The sequence below is a fragment of the Numida meleagris genome, chromosome 1, assembly GCF_002078875.1.
Source record: "Numida meleagris isolate 19003 breed g44 Domestic line chromosome 1, NumMel1.0, whole genome shotgun sequence".
Classification (NCBI taxonomy): Eukaryota; Metazoa; Chordata; class Aves; order Galliformes; family Numididae; genus Numida; species Numida meleagris.
In genome coordinates this window covers 86,146,193-86,166,022 of record NC_034409.1, presented here as the reverse complement: position 1 = coordinate 86,166,022, position 19,830 = coordinate 86,146,193, and the positions used below count along the sequence as shown (strand labels likewise).

General features: G+C 37.5%; 1 protein-coding gene across 1 annotated transcript in view; it reads right to left on the bottom strand.

Moving 5' to 3' along the window:
• The window catches only part of NECTIN3 (nectin cell adhesion molecule 3), a 68,040-nt gene that overhangs the window by 26,829 nt on the left and 21,381 nt on the right, over positions 1–19,830 (bottom strand). The window contains exons 2-5 of the mRNA XM_021401047.1: positions 16,157–16,495; positions 7,017–7,313; positions 4,945–5,062; positions 2,201–2,352 (exon numbers count right to left, since the gene is read on the bottom strand). Of these exons, the coding sequence (XP_021256722.1) occupies positions 2,201–2,352; positions 4,945–5,062; positions 7,017–7,313; positions 16,157–16,495 (906 nt within the window). The remainder of the gene's footprint in view (positions 1–2,200; positions 2,353–4,944; positions 5,063–7,016; positions 7,314–16,156; positions 16,496–19,830) is intronic.

Here is a 19,830-nt window from a genome sequence, read left to right as displayed (position 1 = left end):
TTAATGATATTAACTTCTGAAAGCAATACAATTTTTGAACTTGATGAATGTCTCACTGCTTCTTTAATCAACTCTTCCATAAGTTGATACACATTGCTTTTCATTATTTTGTTGTTTTAAGTAGGTTAGAGGAGATGACAAATTGCTAGATACTTAGTGTTAATTGATGTGTATGTCTTATCTGAGTACTACGTGCACTGGTGTAGCGCCAGATTCTCATCTGCCTGACAAGTCACCAGACACGTCAGTCATATTTTCTTAGACATTCATGATGCTGTATGCTCCAAGATTAACATGATTAAGCTTTTAAAAAGTGAGATTTAATTCATCTCAACTAAAATGTTCGTTGTTACTGATTCACATAACTTGCAGAACCATAGCGTTGAGTGATCTCTAGATAGGAAGTTCCAAAACTGAGCCTTAGCTAAAATGAATTAAGATTTGCACTGTAGTTACTGCAACAAAATTGAGGTACTGGGTAAAACTGAGGAAGCAGCACATATCAAGAGAATCCATAAGCCCACACACACAAAACATTACAGCAGCTTAACTATCTTTGCAATCTAGTTCCAGCTGTTGTATTCATCATGGGCTAGAAGAAACCTTAAACTACAGCTCAACTGGCATACATTTCTACTTCACTTTTTCAGAAACTCAGTGTGAGAATTATACTTGCCTTTCCAGTATGTAGGTAAAAATTAACATTCAAATTTTATTTGCAGTCTTACATTCTTACATGTGACAGTCACAGGAAAAAAGTTGACAGCAGATGGCATTCATAGAATTGACAGCTCCAACAGTTATAAACTTAGACCAAGTTCCCTCCTCTTTAACATTAGTACAGGGCTCATGACAGAGTTCTACTTAGGAAATAATACAACTTAACATTATTTGAATGCTACATTCCAGGAGCATATTTAATCAAACTAAAAGACATTTTGCTAGTTTTCATGATTTAATTCTTAGAACAATATTTTTAGACTGTTACATGCCATGAATAGAGTTTCACGTAATATTTAATATTCTGTTTTTAAGTAATTCCATTGTCTGCAAGTACTTAGACATTTCCAATTAAATAGCTCACTAAACAGCTATTTAGAACAGTTCTCCACAAAGGCCCACAGTATGATTATGTCAGTCTGATTAACTGAATCACTGTCCCCTCTTCTAAAAATGCTGGTATCTACCAAAAATGAATTTACAGACACGGCTTCAGGCATCCTGCATCTTCAGTGTATCTGAAGTTTTCATTCTCATCTTAACCTTTTGAGTGTTCGTATTTAGTTTTACGTTCTTCTTAGGAAATCATTTATGTTTCCTTTCATGTAGCTTGTAACGTGTCAGAATACATTTTAACGCTGCTTCATACTGTGAAATAAACGCTGTCAAGAACTTACTGAAAAGCAACACCACACAAGAAGTGAAATACCAGTTTTTCCTGTCTTATTTCCTTAAGTGATAACTAATAACAAGCTAGATCAGTAAGCGCTTATATATTAATTTAACCGATCAATTGTTGAGTTTGGGAGAGCTTTTTCACACTTGTACAATGCTATTCAAACCCACCTTGTTAAGCTGTGGTGTTCTTCTAGAGAAGGAGTCACAGAAAAGTATTTTGTTATACAGATACAAGGATTTTTTCCAACAGAAAAAGTGCTAAAAAGAAGCACCAGTTTCCCATATTACGACATGTAGATGAGCAAATAGAAGCTCTGCGTGAGGTGTGCATCTTTATGATTACTATTATCTGCATACTGAGAAAAACAGATAGTTAAGGGCAATGCACATGCACCAAATATAACCTCAACTTCCTTAAGACAGAGCATCTTTTATTTCTCTGAAGATGGCTGTCCCACTCCCATCAACATCTGTTTCAATCCACTATGGACCAGGTACTGTTTATTGTAGTACAAGTGTTACTAAAACACAGGGTAAAATTGGTAGATTAACTTGTTTTTTTTCAAGAAGTAAATCTCAGAAGCACTACGGCAACAAACTCAACCATAAGAATTTCCACTCTATGTTGCTGTTATGAAGAGTCCGTTTAATCTCAAGTTTCGCTGTAGCTCTGAACTCCAGGCTTACCTTCCATACAATGAAAAGACACGTTTCATGCATCAAGTGGCTCTCCAATTTGCTATTTCAACTACTGACAGAAGTCAGAGTTAACATACTGTTGTTGCTAAGATAGAAGACTTACCTAATATGTAGATGGTCTTCTGATCACTTCTCTGACCAAGGGAATTAGTCACCTTACAGATATAAGTCCCAGAGTAGTTGTAAGTCAATGGGCTGCTGAACTGCAGGGTATTGTTGACAGACAGCAGTCCTTCAGGCCACCGTCCATCCAGCCTAAAGCAAAAACAGTTGGCTATACTTCAGCTGTGAATCTTCAAGACTGAAGCCCCAATTTAATCAGGTTAAAATACCACTTGCACTAGGCTAGTAAGGTATTAGCAAGATATCTACAAATTAATACTACAACTAAGGAAGCCATCTCAAAAAAACCAACAATAAAACAATAGAGGAACAAACTAAATCAAGCTGTAAAAGCTAATAGTCAAACTAAGATGAATTTATATTGCTGTCAGGATAATATACCTGTCCTTTTTTCAGCTATTTCAGCTATCATAATAAAAAACATTTCTGGCAGTGCGAGCTTAATTTACAGGGTAAAAATCACTAGCATTTCTCAGCAGGAGCTGAAACAGCCTCTCCTCTCTCAGTCTGCCTTCTCTTATCCCCAGTATCTGTCTCTTCTGTATTACAGCATCTTAACTCAATGTGATGCTTAGTGATCCATTTCAGGAGTCAACTGATTAAAGAGTGTTCAAAATCAACCATCTTCTCCAAAACTACTGTCTTCCTGAAACATCCTGAACATAATTGAAATAACAACTGTGTGAGGACATCAAAAGAGAAAGGACACAGGTACTGGGACTATTTTAACATAGCTATCAAGTGCCCATTTAAACATGCCTAATCTAATGCCTAAATCAATCCTGTTGCATCTCATCTTGCTTTCATTTAACTGTTAAAAGTTAAATAGAACTAATGCAATAATCAAACATGATCACCAGGTCTGCATACCATACAAGCATTTAGCAAATAAGATATGATAAATAACATCAAAACAAAAGCCACCTCAACATCACACTAGGTTTGTTATCAGCCTTTGAAGTCTTCCTTTTTTCCTGAATACTACTGTCTAGAATTTCTTCAGCCGTATGAAGTTGATACAAAAGATTAACCATGTATTTTGACTAAGTTATTCATTTTGAAGAACATTATAAAATAGTCAATTTGTTTGAAAGCTCTATTCTAATGTTTACATTTCTATATACACAGCATTTTAAAATATTCTTTACAAACTTAGGAAGTACAACATTATTTTTGCTTCTAGCAAAGAAAGCTTCTAGAATTACCACACCAAAAAGAGTTATGATTTGAAAAACACCACAATAGCCCACACTTTCAATACATTTAGTTTGTTTCCTTAAACAACTCAGGTTTTCCTTATGCATGATTTTTTCCTCCTTGAAGTTCAGCAAGGATCAGTATTACAGCTACTCAGGTCAATTTCACCTTTACTAAAGCAAAAAAGGACACTCCTTTTACTCCAGAAAACTAAGCCTTTCACGTATAAGTTGAATCATTGTTTGCCTTAGAGACCTCTAAAGCTTTAAGCATTAGGTGCCACATGTATTTTTTCAGTAATTAATAATAATTGTATAGGTTAATTCTTAAACCCATCTCAAGTTCAAATCAAAGAAGTGAGAACCTGGTTCATCTGAAGAAACAGGCAGCAGTTCCTGGCATACTACTTTAAGCACAATTTCTTTTTGTGTTGAAATCTCTCATCATACTAAATTTAAAGTTAAGCATATAGATAAAACATACATTTGAGTGCAACCACATCATTCTGCAATACTGACCTAACTTTTCTATGCCTGCATTTAGGACTAAGTCCATTACATGACAGTAATGCTTAATTTTCCTATCAAACTGCCACCCAGTTATTCTCAAGTTATCATTCCCATTTTTTTCAACCCTATTATGACTATTTTTATATGCTAATTTATAGCTGCCATTGGGAACACAGGGAAATGGATTACAACTGAAGAACAGTAAATATTCCAGTGATTTTACCAACATAAGCACTATAACACAGCTGCATATGAATTCATGTTGTCCTCATGGAAGTTATTTCTTTCGTTTCTACAAGCATCAAATCAATTTGAAGTAGCTTTCTTCATTTCATTCGTCCACTTCCATCCAGTGCCAATTTTGACCTGTTTACTTTCCTAGTCTTCTGTTTCTTGCCTGATGTACATCCACAGCTGCAAAAGCTACATGGTAAACTCCAGAGTAGGGCCATCCAATCCACTTATTAAATGAAGCTATTGTTTAAGAACACCTATCTACATAAAGTTCTATTTATTTTAACTAGAGATACACATTCAAAGCTTAGCTTCCATTATTAAGCTGAATACTTAAGCACTCTTGAAAACCTTGACAAGTTCCTCAATTCAGTAAGCAGTAGTTGCCCTCTCAACTGTAGTTCAGTTTTTAAAAATTCAGGTATTGATAAGTCTTTTCAAGTGTCTAGAATCTACTTCATGTAATATTAAAATGGAACTAACCAAGTAGTTGATTCTCTACTAAATGTATCAAACTGCCCAATATAATGCAACACACAGGCTATGCTAATTTAAGTAACTGTGAAAGATTTTATTGTAATGATAAACTGTCCAGGCTTGTGAAGTTTGGAAATATATAGCCATCCATACTCCTACATACACAAATCCTCTACCCTATTTTTAGAAGACTGGTTAGTACCATTACATCCCACCCAACACAAGTCACATAGTCTGTTTAGCTTACAATACCAGTTAAGATTATACCACTGTAATCATGGCACAAGTCCTTTTTTTAAGTATTTACCTGGTCCACATGAACTCCATAGGTAATGGGTTTGCATCAGCATTACATCTGAGCTGAACATTTTCTCTTCCAATGAACCAGTTTCCATCATATCCAGTTACTGAAACTTCTGGGGCATCTGCCAAAAAATAGTTTACCAATCAGTAACCACAATATTTTCTCTCAACACAAACTGAGTGTAAACGAACAACTTGAAGCAAAAGGCAGAGGGTTTTTGGTTTTGCTGCTTTAGTTTTGATTTTTAAAGAGCCACAACCACCAGAAAAAAAAATACAGTCCTAAGCCATAAGCACAATACACAACAGTGGATTAGAAAAGGCATAATACAGTTGTTTTAACTGGTGCAGCTGTTCCACTGCATTTTCTTTTTTTTTTTTTAACATAGTACTTAAGCAAAGTGGAAGAAATTCAAAAGGAAAGAATCAATTTCGTGTTCCTTTCCTGTTCCTTGGTAATTTAAAGCTACTTCTCACTAGTAAGATACAGCAAATTATCAGAAGCAGCATTTTGAAAAGCAAGGTAATTAGGAAATCAAGAAGTTCACACCTGCCAGTTAAAAAGGTTAACCGCCATCCACTGGCATTTAATACGCAACTATATTGTTTTGCAACTAAAAAGCAAGACTACCACTTCAGTTAAGTGAGAGAGACCTTGAGGAATTATTCAAGTAAAAAAGAACCATCATTATGACTTTGTATAAGCTCCTACAGCAAAGGCATAGCAATATTTCCAAAAGCTGCAAGTGGAAGTGAAGAAAGAAGACTACAACACAAAGTCTCTGCTTCTCATTTGCTGTTGAGTTGCTTAATATACAGTGGCATTACAGGTTCTGAAATACACCCTAGCAGTAACTTCCAGATATTGAGGCCTATTTGCTTCTTTTAAGTACAGAGCTTCAATCTCATTCACTGTCTGAGTCATGCAGTCTTTACTTCTGCTTATGTTTTTCAATGTCACTTAAATCTGAGACACCATTTCAACGTTGGCAATAGAACAGCGATTAGTACTGATCTGTATGTCCAAATGAGCAACTGCTCATTTCTGCTAAGAGCAGACATTCGTGCACACAAAACAATAACGAAATGTTCATCCTTTACAAGTGCAAAGTCTTCATCTACCAAGCGTTAAACTTCCCATGCAAGAAAGTCGTCTTAAGTCCTAAACAGTAACACTACTTCCACAAAGAGGGAATGAGATGCAGCAGCAAAGGCTGCCTCAGCTCAAAGCAGTATCCTTTCACAAACTGAACAAAGCTTTGCCAAAACAGAACACATAAGAGACTTTAGTCACACAGATGTAACTAAATTCATGTCTTCCAGTCATGAGATTTCTTCCAACTGAACTTCCAACAGAGCATGCTGCTCTGAAGACCATAAATCATAAGAACAGTATCAGCAAGAATTAAAAACAGCTCATTTTGCTGTTTAATGAAATTGCTTAACACAAAGTAGGTCACACACCCAAGGCTTATTTTCTTTAGCAGTTTTTATCTAAGCAGAGTTGTAAACCAACTTGCTTTATATCCATACGTTTTAAAGACAATTAAAAACAAATTTGTTAAACCACCCTGGTACACAAATAATCTAAAATTGAGCAATAAGTACTGGTACTGAATATATTAAGATCTTGTTTCCTTATGCAAATTAGAAAGGAAAAAGCTTTATGTATAATTTTAAAACTAATTTACTGAACCCCCTCCTCCCTTAAGCCACACTTTAAACTTGTCATTCAACTGTGAATGGTTTATAGATCAGCAGTTTATTTTGTCTGTAATTTTTTCATTAATGAATACCACTATGAATAATAAGTTCACCCATGAACCAGTATCTCAAACAAACAGAAGCATAATGGTATTTCAGCTTTGTTACTAGACTTTTTGCCTTTTAATTACAACAGAAACCCTTGACTTTTACTACTGGCTGATCCCTTATCACATGCTTTTCTATACATTTTTATTTTCTCTTTTTCTGAAGAATTACATATTCAACACCTCCCTATCAAACCTGAACACAGATAAAGACAGTAGTTATAGTGAATTTATCAAGTAGTAACAACTACTTGAGAATACTTACACTGTATGTCCAAAACATGAGAGAATCTTATCTCCTTTTCCAAAGCTGGGTGCCTCACAATACAAGTTATTCGTCTTCCTCTTGCAAATCGTGTAGGGACGATAGTGTACTGACTTATGACTGTCACAGTTTCATTTGGAAACAAAGTGGAGCTGGATTCCATTTCACCAAGACCTCCTTCCCAGTCAATCTCTGCAGCAGGTTTTCCAGTGGCTGCTGTACAAATGGCTGCTATTGTCTGATTCGAACCATCAATCAGAGGGTTTGGTCCTTTTGTTAAGCTCACAACAGGTTCAACTATGGGGGAAAAAGTAAATTTAAGCAGGGAAGAGTTCAGAACATTTGACTAGCTCTCTTACATAGCAACAAATATCTAAGTCATTTTACAAAGCTTGTGCTCATCAGGCAATATATAACTAAGATCAAATAGTTACTGAGGATGAAAACTCTGCAATGCATTGGCCCACTAATACTGCATTTGCCCATGACTTGAAGTTTAATGCTGCTCATTCATTACATTTAATGCTCTGACAGAGAACACCAGAGTGGTTCAGCTCAAAACACAAACTACAGTGCTTTATTTCTAGTGTCTGACAACAAACATATGTTTGTTATGTATGTATTAATCTACACTGACAGTTTGAGTCATTTCAAAACTACTTAATTCAGTCTGAACACCAGCTTCCCTCAGTTCTCAAGTGCAACAATACAGATGAATTCCAAGCTAAAAAGAAAAGCAATCAGGAATTGCTTTTTTAAAGATTTAAAATATAGACATACACACATTATATAAAACAACTGTATACAAATTTTGCATAAAGTTTAAACAAGTTTTATATATATAAACTGAAAACGTATACATAGATGCTATCAGCTATAGAGGTTAAAAACTTGACCTCAATACTTTGTCCGAGACTCAAGAAGTTCAACCAAAAGAACCTGAATTCCTCATAAATCAATTGCTCAGCCCCAAGTTTAAAGACTTAGAGAGCACACTTGTTTCTCAAAAGGAAGCTACGTTACAGATCTACAGGTCTACCACAGTCTGAACAGCCTTTAAGTAATCCTTCCTGTTTCAGTAGTCTATTCCAGAATAACAAGACTCATATACCAGTTACAAATTGAGTCACACAGACCATCTTCCGCTTCTGATATGAACTAAGGTTTTGTGTTTCAGGATGGTTCATTTCCATTTCTAATACTGAATATAAATATATGGGCTTCCCAGTAGCACACTACCCTATTACAAAATCCTTGTGCATTGATTCAGTTAGGATGAGCTCTCCAAAGTGAAGTCATCGCTACATATCATGCTTCACAATCCACCTCAGTGGACCAGTCCTCAATTACAAAAGTACTGGCAATTCTTTCCACTTGCATACTTTTCAATACCCCACAAGAAGAGGTTTAGTTAACAGCATTTCTTCCAAAAAACCTTGAAGCTAGCACACATTAAGATGCAATAAAGCACAGTTCACAAGAGCTGGCAAGATATTTCTCAATGTAACATTACTTTGAAGAGATAACAGAGTAACAAGTCATTTCTGGGCCAATGGAGTCAGTTTCAGAATCAGTTGGACTGCTTTCTGGTCAGTCTATACCATCTCTCACTGAAGAAGTTTGGTTAGTGTACCTGGACAAATAAAAGGAAAGACCACTACTGAATAGATAATATTATAAAAATCTGTTCTCTTTTCTATGCTTCGACGATAAAAAGTACTTGAAGAATATATCCCAAAACTGAAGGCGGGCTGTTGTTTCAGGGGGGAACATTAAGACTGAATTGCTTTCTGCATCATTCATCTGACTGCTTTCCCCACCGTGCTATGTAAATGACCCTACTGTAAATAAACCAACAGTGAAAGCTTTTCCATCAAGTTCTACATTCACTGTTCTAGATTTGGAACACCTACAATAAAGCTCCTCTTTCAGTTTGATATCCTACTCTCCAACACTGAGAACTGAAGTTTTCTGTGATAACTTGGAAACTTGCACTGATGTACATATGAACCATTCTATTGTCTGGGAAAGCATTTAAAACCTAGTATGGAGAACTAAATAATTGACAGGTTTACCATTTGGCATACAATTTCATTTCTCTTATTTAGCATAAGCTTTATCCACTTGCTTTCCCCAAATCACAAGTAACAATAACCTCTTAAACAGCTTCTGTAGAAGCTTTACCTTTATTATCGAAACACAGAAGTAAACACCCAAAGTTACATTTTGTGCCTCATAAGCATAAGGATACTCACCTTCAATGTACCTTCAAGCCCCTCACCCCCCCCCTCCCCTTCACAAGGTCTCCATCACAGGAAAAATCAAAAAACTCAGCCATTAGCATTAGTTCTTCTTGCCAGAACTTTCAGATCCAAATCTTTCCAGATAGCAAGTTTTCAGAGGGAAAGTCTTCATGTATTTTACCTCTTTGAACTTTTCTTGAAGATAAAACCCCATTATTTTTCCCTCTGTTTATGAAGGAATAGTTAAGATATTAGCTCACATGTCTAACAATGTATCTCTAAACCCAGAAGAGATTAGTCAGTATGATGCTTCACTTACTAAGCTCATTAAAAGAAGTTGTCTTCAAATATTAAGCGACAGAACTGGATACAGGATTTTAATACTTTCTCCTAATATTAACTTTCCTTCAAATAATAAGCTTCCTTTCTCAGGTGGCATCCGATACTCATAAGATTGAACAGCTTCAGCTGATAGAGTATTTCTTAGTCTTTCACTCATCAGGAAGGTAAAATTAAACTGATAAATTAATCAACTTCATAAAATAGTTCTTTCTAGTCCAAAGTACTTCGGTGCTTTACTGTTGCATACTTATTGTTTAGCCACATCTTCCATAAATCATGACTCTTGGACTACATACCAACTAAAAGATATAAAAATGAGTGTCCACTTGGTTATTTTTCACAATTACTTCATCTCAGCAACAGAAGCCAACTAACAGTAGAAACCCAGCTTCTCATTCTGTAGCCTTTCCCATCGTTTTACTCACAGCTTAGGAAAATTATCTTCTGAATGAATCCTCAACTACAAGGGTCCATTGCCATCTATCTCCCAGTCATGCTTTTCACATTGGGAAACTTAGAAAAAAGATTACCAAGAGCAGATGTGGCATGGAAGAAACTGGGAGAGTATTAGAGAACCTACTTCACCATTAGTAGAAATAATATGCCCCGTTATACTTGATTCTATGATCGTGCTCTGCTCAAGTGAAATGGAAAACATGGAGGCAGTATTTACCTGGGGAAAAAAAATATTTCTACAAAGATTCAAAAGTAGAAGGGATCTGTTTCCATAGTGTAAGAACAAAAGGGAAGTGGCAGCTTCTCCCTAGCCCAGTTAAAAAAATCAAGGAGGTTAGATACACTGATTGACAGAGGGCATCAAAAGGTCAGTGAGCGGGGGTTACCTTGTTTGTGTTGAAGAAGAGTAGTCATGCATATCTGAAGCAGTTGCACAGTCTTGATTACATTTCAGTTATAATAAGTCATTGTCCAACTTAAGCTAGACTTGTACCTGTTCAGAAACGCTCAACTCACTTGCATACCCATGTCAGCCCTCTCCTGTTTTACAATTGCTACCTAGTTTAAGCCTACCTATCTAGCTTTACCTTACACACACGAACCATCAGATACCATTATCCAAGCTCTCACTCTTGACAGAAAGACAATATAACAAAGCGTCTAGAGAGAAAGTGTATAAGGTTTCTTGGATTTACAAGGAAGTTGTATTCTTTTGCTTTTTAAAAAAAATATTTCTACCACTGTATGCAGGAAGTCTAGATGTAACTGGCATGAATACAGTGCAAACAGTGTTATTTCCATTGACCATTAAACTCACTAATAATTGGTGACAACATGACACTGGGAATTGTTAGCCCCTTTTTCATCACAGCCTACATGTACCTAGTAACTTTTCCAAAAGAGTATTCCCTATATTGCTTCCTCTCCTCCACAAAAACAGCTAGCTTTATATCTACACATGCATCTTCCTTTAAGTTCTCATAATAATTTGTACATTGGTGTGTCTGGGGATCTATCCAGGGTGGCAGATGGAAGTTCTCTTTCAATACTCTATGCTGAGCAGCTCATTTGATTCACAGGTTTTAAGTCCTGCTTGTCATTCTTAAGAGTACATCTCCAGAGGAATAAGATACGTACTTCATTACTCAAGCTTAGAGTCACAGAATGGTTTAGGTGAGAAGAGACCTTTAAAGGTCATCTAGCCCAACATCAGTTGGTTTCAACCTCTCTACTATAGACAGGGGTACTTCCCTCTAGACCAGGTTACTCAAAGCCCTGTCCAACCTGGCCATGAATGCCTCCTGAAAGGGGGCATCAACCACCTCACCAGGCAACCTGTTCTAGTCTTTCATCACCCTCGCAGTAAAGAATTTTTAATATCTAGCCTAAATCTACACTTTTCCACTTCAAAGGCATTTCCCTTTTTCCTCTTGCTACATGCCCTTACAAGAAGGGCTTCCCCAGCTTTACTGCAGGCCCCCTTCAGGTACTGGGAGGCCACTATGAGGTCCCCCTGCAGCCTTCTCTTCTCTAGGCTGAAGAATCATAGAATTCCTCAGGTTGGAAAAGACCTTCAAGATCATCAAGTCCAACCGCAACCTAACCATACTACCCTAACTCTAACAACCCACCACTAAATCATGTCCCCAAGCACCACATCCAAATGATTTTTAAACACATTCAGGGATGGTGACTCAACCACCTCCCTGGGGAGCCTGTTCCAGTGCTTAACAACCCTTTCTGGAAAGATGACTTCCTGATGTCCAACCTAAACCTCCCCGGCACAACTTGAGGCCATTTTCCCTTCTCCTGTCACCTGTCACCACTGAGAAGAGAACAACCCTGCTCTCTCTGCAGTCACCTTTCAGGTATTTGAAGAGAGCAAGGTCTCCCCTCAGCCTCCCTTTCCCCAGACTAACCAGCCCCAGTTCCTTTAGTCACTCCTCATAGGGCATATTCTCCAAGCCCTTCACCAGCCTTGTTGCCCTTCTTTGGACCTGCTCCAACACAGTGCCTTTTCTGTACTGAGGCACCCAAAACTGAACACAGTACTCGAGGTGAGGCCTCACCAATACTGAGTACAGGAGCAGGATGACTTCCCTAGTCCTGCTCACCACACCATTCCTGATCCAAGCCAGGACGCCATTGGCCTTCTTGGCCACCTGGGCACACTGCTGGCTCATATTCAGCTGACTGTCCATCAGCACACCAAGGTCCCTTTCCGTCAGGCAGCTTTCCAGACACTCCTCCCCAAGCCTGTAGGGAGGCATGGGGTTGTTGTGACCAAAGAGCCCCTACTCTCGCAGCCTGCCCTCATAGGTGAGGTACTCCAACCTCCTGAACATCCTTGGAGTTCACTCCAACAGCTCCATGTATTGAGGGCTCCAGAACTGGATGCAGTACTCCAGGTGGGGGACCCATGAAAGCAGAGTAGACAGGCAGGATCACCTCCCTTGACCTGCTGGTCACACTTCTCTTGATGCAACCAGGGTACAGTTGGCCTTCTGGGCTGCAACCAGACATTGTTGGCTCACACTGAATCTTTCATCAACCAACACCTCCTAAATCCTTCTCCTCAGGGATACTCTCAATCTGTATCTGTGCTTGGGATTGCCCCAACCCAGGTGCACGATCTTGCATCTGGCCTTGCTGAACTTTATGAGGTTGGCATGGGCCCACCTCTCAAGCCTGTCCAGGTCCCTCTGGATGTCATCCCTTCCCTCTAGAGTGTCAACTGCACCACTCAGCTTGGTCTTATCTGCAAACTCACTGAGGGTGCACTTGATCCCACTGTCTACATTGCCTACAAAGGTGTTAAATAACATCAGTCCCAGCACTGATGCTGGAGGAATGCCACTCATCACTGGCCTCCACTTGGATACTGATCCATTGACCACAGCTCTGAGTGTGACCATCCAGTCCATTCCTTATCCAGGATATCATGCAGGACAGTGTCAAATACTTTGCACAAGTCCAGGTAGATGACGTCAGTTGCTCTTCCTTTATTTGCCGACACTGTAACTCCATCATAAAAGGTCATCCAGCTGGACAAGCACGATTTGCTCCTGGTGAACTGGGTTGGTAACCACCAATCACCTCATCTTAATTTTCCATGTGCCTTACTAGAGTTTCAGGAGGATCTGTTTCAATCTTGCCACACATGGAGGTGACACTGACTGGTTTGTAGTTCCCTGGATCTTCTTTCCTTTCTTGAAAATGGAGGTTATGTTTCCCCTTTTCCAGTCAGTGGGAACTTCAAAAGACTGCCATTACCTTTCAGATATGGTGGATAGCAGCTTCACAACTTTATCCGCCACTTCCCTCAGAACCCATGAATGGATCTCATGAAGTCCCATGGACTTGCACACCTTCAGGTTCTTCAGATGCTCTCAAATCTGATCTTCGTTTACAGCAGGCAGATCTTCCTTCTCTCACTTAACTTTGCTTTTTGCAACTTTGAAATCTAGCTTTGCAAGATAGTGGGATAAAAACCAAACCAGGTATTTAAATAATCATATACAGTATTCAATTAGCTAGCAACAGAAGTACCTCTGCAAGCCACCCAGCTATACAACATCTCTTCTTTCTTCAAAGAGCATTTTGGCCAGTTTAGTCACTATTTTGAGAAACAGAAGGCACAGAATGCACAGTCTGACATACAAGTCTCTCTCTGCTCTAGTTAATAGAAGGTAAGCTTGAAGAACTAAAGTTTTAGATAGATTAATCTGCCTGCATGACCCAAAAAGCATTTTCATTTCTTTGTCTTAGCCTCTCCTTTTACAGTGCATTTCCTTAAAGCAACAAAATACTAAGCTATGCAAATAGACTAAGCAAAGTCACTGCACTGATATCTGTTAAGCTTAAGAACGTAAGACAAAGGTTCTAAATACCAACTTAAGTGATCAATATATTGTGGCAAAACATGACACTACCTTGTTGTTATTTTTTTCCTCCTTGGTCCCTCTGTTTTACATTGTAACAGTACCTACTACTAGATTAATTTAATGTGCTTGCTATACATAGCAAGTAAATCAATTCCTTACTAAATAGGAACCAGGAGGTAAAAAGGTGATGCTGTTTGTACTGGAAACAACCAGTTTCAGCCTCAGCTGGATTTTCATCACTCACGGTAAAAATTTTTACTACAGCAGGAGAACAGTCAAAATAAAGCTGATTAAGTCACATCAGGATTTTAAGTTCTGATCGGAGCTATTCCATTCCTTAAAACAGACCTGAGCTTCTTGTAGTTGAACTCAAGCTACTGAAATTCCAAAGACCACTCTGAACCACCACTCTCCTATTGCTTTTACTACTTAACTCTAGACATTAGCGTAACAAAAAATTGTCAGAAGATCAGAAAGTGCTATGCTGAGGTAGAGTAAATCCTAAGTTACCCAGCTCTACTTGCAAGCTAAGCACCTGCTAAGCAGGATGGAAAAGCAAGCAGTTAAGATTGTAAGTTAGAGGAAGAAAAACAGTATTTAGACTCACTTCTGTCAGGAGAGGCTTGACTCTTTTTATCCTCCTAGTACCCCTATCCCACTTCCATAACAGCTAGTCTTTTGCTGAAGATTTACTACTCAAATATGAGTATTTGTTACTAACTTCTATCAGCATGAGATCCATCTTGGCAAAGAACTGGTTGAGGTTTTGAAGTTCAGAGGCTGACACCATGCCACTGACAGGCTTACAACTATCAGCAGCTATCTACATCATTAAGAAAAAAAGCCATGATCAAGACCACTATACTTCATCTATCCTAACAAACGTTGTTACATATAACTTATCAAGCACACTGCAGTCCTACATTTTCAGATCAATGATTTTTCAGAACAATGAGCACACGCCATACATTTGCTTTCCAAGTTGCGGGGACTCCTCACACTTCAAAAACCACAGGATCCAAAGTGGCAAAAATAGACAGCAACTAGTAAGGTGCAAGAAAAAAAGAAAGCCAACAAAGGGGGACTAAACAGAAGAGAAGGGATAGCAATAAGAACCTTCCAGTGAGTAGTGATAGAAATGAACCCTGAAGCTGAGATTGCTTAAGTAGCCATGGACGTAACAGCTCATCATGGACAAAACTGTAACACAGATGAAATAGAGGCAGGAAAGAATCATAAGACTTTGTATCAAACAAAGCTTCCCTAAAGAAGTTAATGGTATAAAATTGGATTAAGTCACTTGCTTTCATGCATCTATTTTGCCCCACCTTGTGGTGGAAGTCAGTTTACATACTACGTTACATCCATCTGATTTATTTCATACGGTGTTCTACTATTTCAGAAGACATCTGCAACCAAGAATATCCTAAAAACCAAAATTTATTTACAGAAAGAGTCACTGAAGGTCAGCCCTGCTGAACAAAAGACCACTTGACTACTTGCAATGGACATATAAATAATTTGATTGTTACAAGATAAAAATCTTATGAGAAACAGTTAAGTCATTAGGCCAAAGAAATTGTTTTACTTCATATTGCACAGCTACCTAAGTTAACCTGGTATTCAGTACTGGTCCTTCCAACAGAACACTGACACAACAATACAGAACTCTCAACAAGGTAGACAAAATTACTTAGTTATTTACAAGCTTCACATTAGATGTACCCATAACTACCCAAGGGCTTAAATTCCCAGAAATAGCCTGAACAGTTCCATTTCACACAGGCAACAATTAATATTACAAACCCCAAGTGATGTCATTAACTTACCATACTAACAGAAAACCTAGAAGGGAATGAAGACTAACACTGTCTTCAGCAGCTTCTCAGCAAGCACACACACAGGTCCCTAGACTCAGTGCTGCCTCCAGGTCTAAATTCTAAAAAGCATTGTCCAAATATCTGGATTAGCAACATACCTATAAGGGATCTAGGTATCAGGACAATCAAAATATAAATTCTAAAAGAAGCATGGCAATAAAGACATCTCCTCAATGAAGATAGTAATAATATCAAAATGCTTGGAAAAAAACAAGTGAATAGATTTTTGCAAAGCAATTGGGTTAAAAGGAAAACGCAATATATTAATAAGTTGGCAGAATTTCAGTAACAAATTGGGTCTACTAATTTCAATTCCTTTCCTTAAGTTTACTTACCTAATACTGTTACAGTTGTTGATGACTGTGAATTTCCAAGAGGGAACGTAACTGCCTTGCAGATATATTCACCTGCATCAGAAAAGCTTACATTTCTTAGGATGATTGTTGCATCAGTAAGTGAGTAGTTTTTAAATGACACTCTTCCTTGGTATTTTTCTTGAATAGAAATTCCATATTCAGGATGATGAACAGCAATAGTCTCTGAAATTTTACCATGGATCTTCTCCCACGAAACCTGTGTTATTGTTTCATTTACATCGATTATGCATTTCAGTGCAACCTTCTTCCCCCAAACTGCTGTCACATGTGGATCAACAACTGGTCCAGCTAAGGCACCTAAAAAAAAAAAGCAAATATTAGTTGGTACACAGGAAGGTCTAAGCCTTCACATTAACCCTTCTTCATCATTTAGCTTGCCTTTTACAAAGAGAAGTCCTCCTTTCCTCTGAGAAACCACACTCTTTTACATGATCCACAGCCATACGGAAACACAGCTTGAACTTACAAAAGTTTGCCTCAAGCAGAAACCAAGCTAGATATAGATCACCCATACTTCTGAGAACACTAACATCAAAATGCAGCACTGTATAAAGGTGACCTGAAGATCACTAACTAGTTTACCAATCTTTCGGGAAGTTAACTAGTTATAAGCATTGTATGTATTCATGTTTACTGGAAAATGTTCTGACATGGTATTTTTGCAGTTTGATTACTCATCTAGAGCATCAGGTTAACACTAATGAAGTGATCAAATTTACCCTAAGAAAGCAGAAATAACTGAAGACCACCTAACAAGAAAGGCGTAAGTTAAGCCTTCTGTCACTTAAGATACCTAAAGATAGTTAAAACAAAACAACAATCTAAACCCCAACCACAAACTACTCCAATGATAAACCTCAGAGTTCCATTTTAGATTCAATATGCTAGTCCCCAGTAAAAACAAGCATCATACAAATGCAATTTTTCTGCTGCACTGTGGTGATGTCTTCATAGTAGATTTTTTTGTTTAAGACCTACAGTACTTTCCAGAGTAGCAACAGCACTTGGAACTCAGCATCACACATTACCTCCTTTCACAAAACCCACCAGACAATGCAGTTTTTAACCACAAAGTTCACTAAACCACAGGTTCAAACTTCTTTTGCTGAACAGATGCTCCAACAACTTCAATATCCAAAAAGAAAAATCATAATTGGACTACATCTTGTTCCATGATTAACTTTCTCAGTAACAGTTCAAATTTGCCCAATTCTCTCACGCAAAGTCATTCAAATGGATACAGTAACCACCATTTTGGTCAACAAGCCTCCATAAAATAGAAATCTTGTCTCAGGAAAACTTGCCTATACATCTGTCTGTGAATCCATCGTTGGAAGGTTACTATTTCCCAACAACTGTTTTTTCAGTACTCAAATCATAGCTAAATCAATGAAATCATTTAAATTAGTGAATAAAAGATTCAGATAAAGATTTCTTTCATTATACTATTGGCATTATTCAGGAATTCTATGAAACATTAAGTAGCACAAATAAATCAAACTAAAACAGATCTAGAAACCAAGATGGCTGATAGGCCAGTCACTGGGAAAGGAGGGTAAGTGGAAAAGTAGTCAGAAGTTTCAAAACAGCAATAAAGCAACTTTCAAATAGAGGATATTTAATATGCCTAATCTACAAGTAACCAATGTTTTCTTCACCCTTTTCACACCTTTGTAATCAGCACACATCACTGAGATTTCTGCCCTCTCACAATGTCTATGTGAACACTTAACTGAAACAGATTTCTTCAAATCTTCATCTCTTATTACTACATTTAAGCATATGGCAAATATTAGAAAGTGAAAGATAATTCTGAAAGATAACTATTTTACCTTATGTAGATTTCAGAAATAAAATGTGAGCTTTACTTCTATCTCAAAATATCAACTAATGCATTTCAGAGCACACATACTCTGTACTTCCACTTATGTAAGAAAATATTTTTGTTCAGAAATCATCTATTCAGAATGTTCTAGTTTGCACTGAGTCTTAACCTGCACTGAACATTAATACTGCTGATCATTTTATTAACTGCAAACTAGTACAGAAAAGCATTTGAAGAAAACTTCTACAAACGCTGTTTAAACTTCTGGCAAGGTTAAAAAAGGAGACTCATTCTACTTAATAGCAGACAAACTTCCTTGTCTCCTTTTAAATTGGGTTAGGATTTTTTGTTGTTTTACCACGATTTTTTTTTTGTTAAGTCTACTTCCAATAATTAGGGGCATTACCTACATAAAGATGACCATGGCTCATTAAGAAAATGTGTATTATACAGTAGCACTCAACTAAGCATTACTTCTTTTTTGGAGTTGTGGAAAGGAACCTTTTTTTTTTACTACCAATACTTCTAACAGCTCATTTGTGCACTGAGAACACTGTGTCACTTCTTATATTGATCGCATGGATATTTTCAGCAGTGAAATTTTGTTGTTGCTGCTCTCAAGATTTACAGGCTTTCAGGAAGAGACTTCAAATAGACCTCCAGCTACAGAACATTCATCAGTTACACTTTGTTCTTCATTTACCTGCTTCAGTAAAAGAGCCAACAGAACATCACCCCCATTTTTACGCATTTATTTTGTCTTTTGACACATTTTAACTCCAAATACAAGACCAACTCACCTATACTAATCCAGTGTTTCTATTAAGACTGGTCTAGAGATTTCACATAAGGATGATTTTTCTTCTTTCCCAGATTCTATCATATACTGCTCAAGTGTAATCCAGTACAAAACTTCTCTGTGTACTTCCATGTGCCTTATCAAACAACACAATATTCTACTTTCATTGTAGGTTGTCTCTCACTTAAATTGCAATCAACCATCCTACCCTCAAGAGTCTACATGCATTTACTTTGGACACACCCCATGTTTTCATGACTGAGAATACTGAGTATCAGTGAGGCCAGCAGGCTCTCTTTGCTCGTAACACAAGGTTCATCATTATAAACAAGTCATCCAAGACCTAACAGCCAATGCATGATTTTAGGAACATATCTAGTAAACCTATATGGAACAAAGCATACAGACTCAAAACTTTCAGTGCAACCACCTTTTAAAAAAGTGTTTTTCATTTAAGTTGTCTTGTTAGTGTTTGAATGCTGGGTCTGAGCAGAACATGAAACGGAAGTTATGAGATTCTTTACTCCCAACAAAATAATTCATGTAGGAAAACCAGACTTCAGTTATTTCATCATGAGAAAGATACCAGATATAGTCAGCTCCATATTTCAAGCAACGGTAATTTTCATTAATTGCCAAAAATTGTAACTCTGACAGAAGCTTTTAGATACCATTGAGGTTTGGAAACATTATAGTATACCAAGCAAAACTTTTCCAGACATAACTACAGATGAAGAAAAAGGTCTTCGTCATGTGGACTTAACTTTAAGTCATTTCCTACATGGTTCCCTAAAGTAGTAATGATCCATTGATGATTGCGTGCACACTAGTTTAATTCTCAGTACTAAAAAACAAGTAATAGTGGATAAGAATCACACAGATTCTATTCTTGTATTTCAGAACCTCAAGGTTCTGGTCCACATCCACTGTCACTAAATGTTTTCATGACTGCTCAGGATCCTAAATTCCTTGCCAACAGTATTTCCCTACCTACTCTTTTAAGATCAT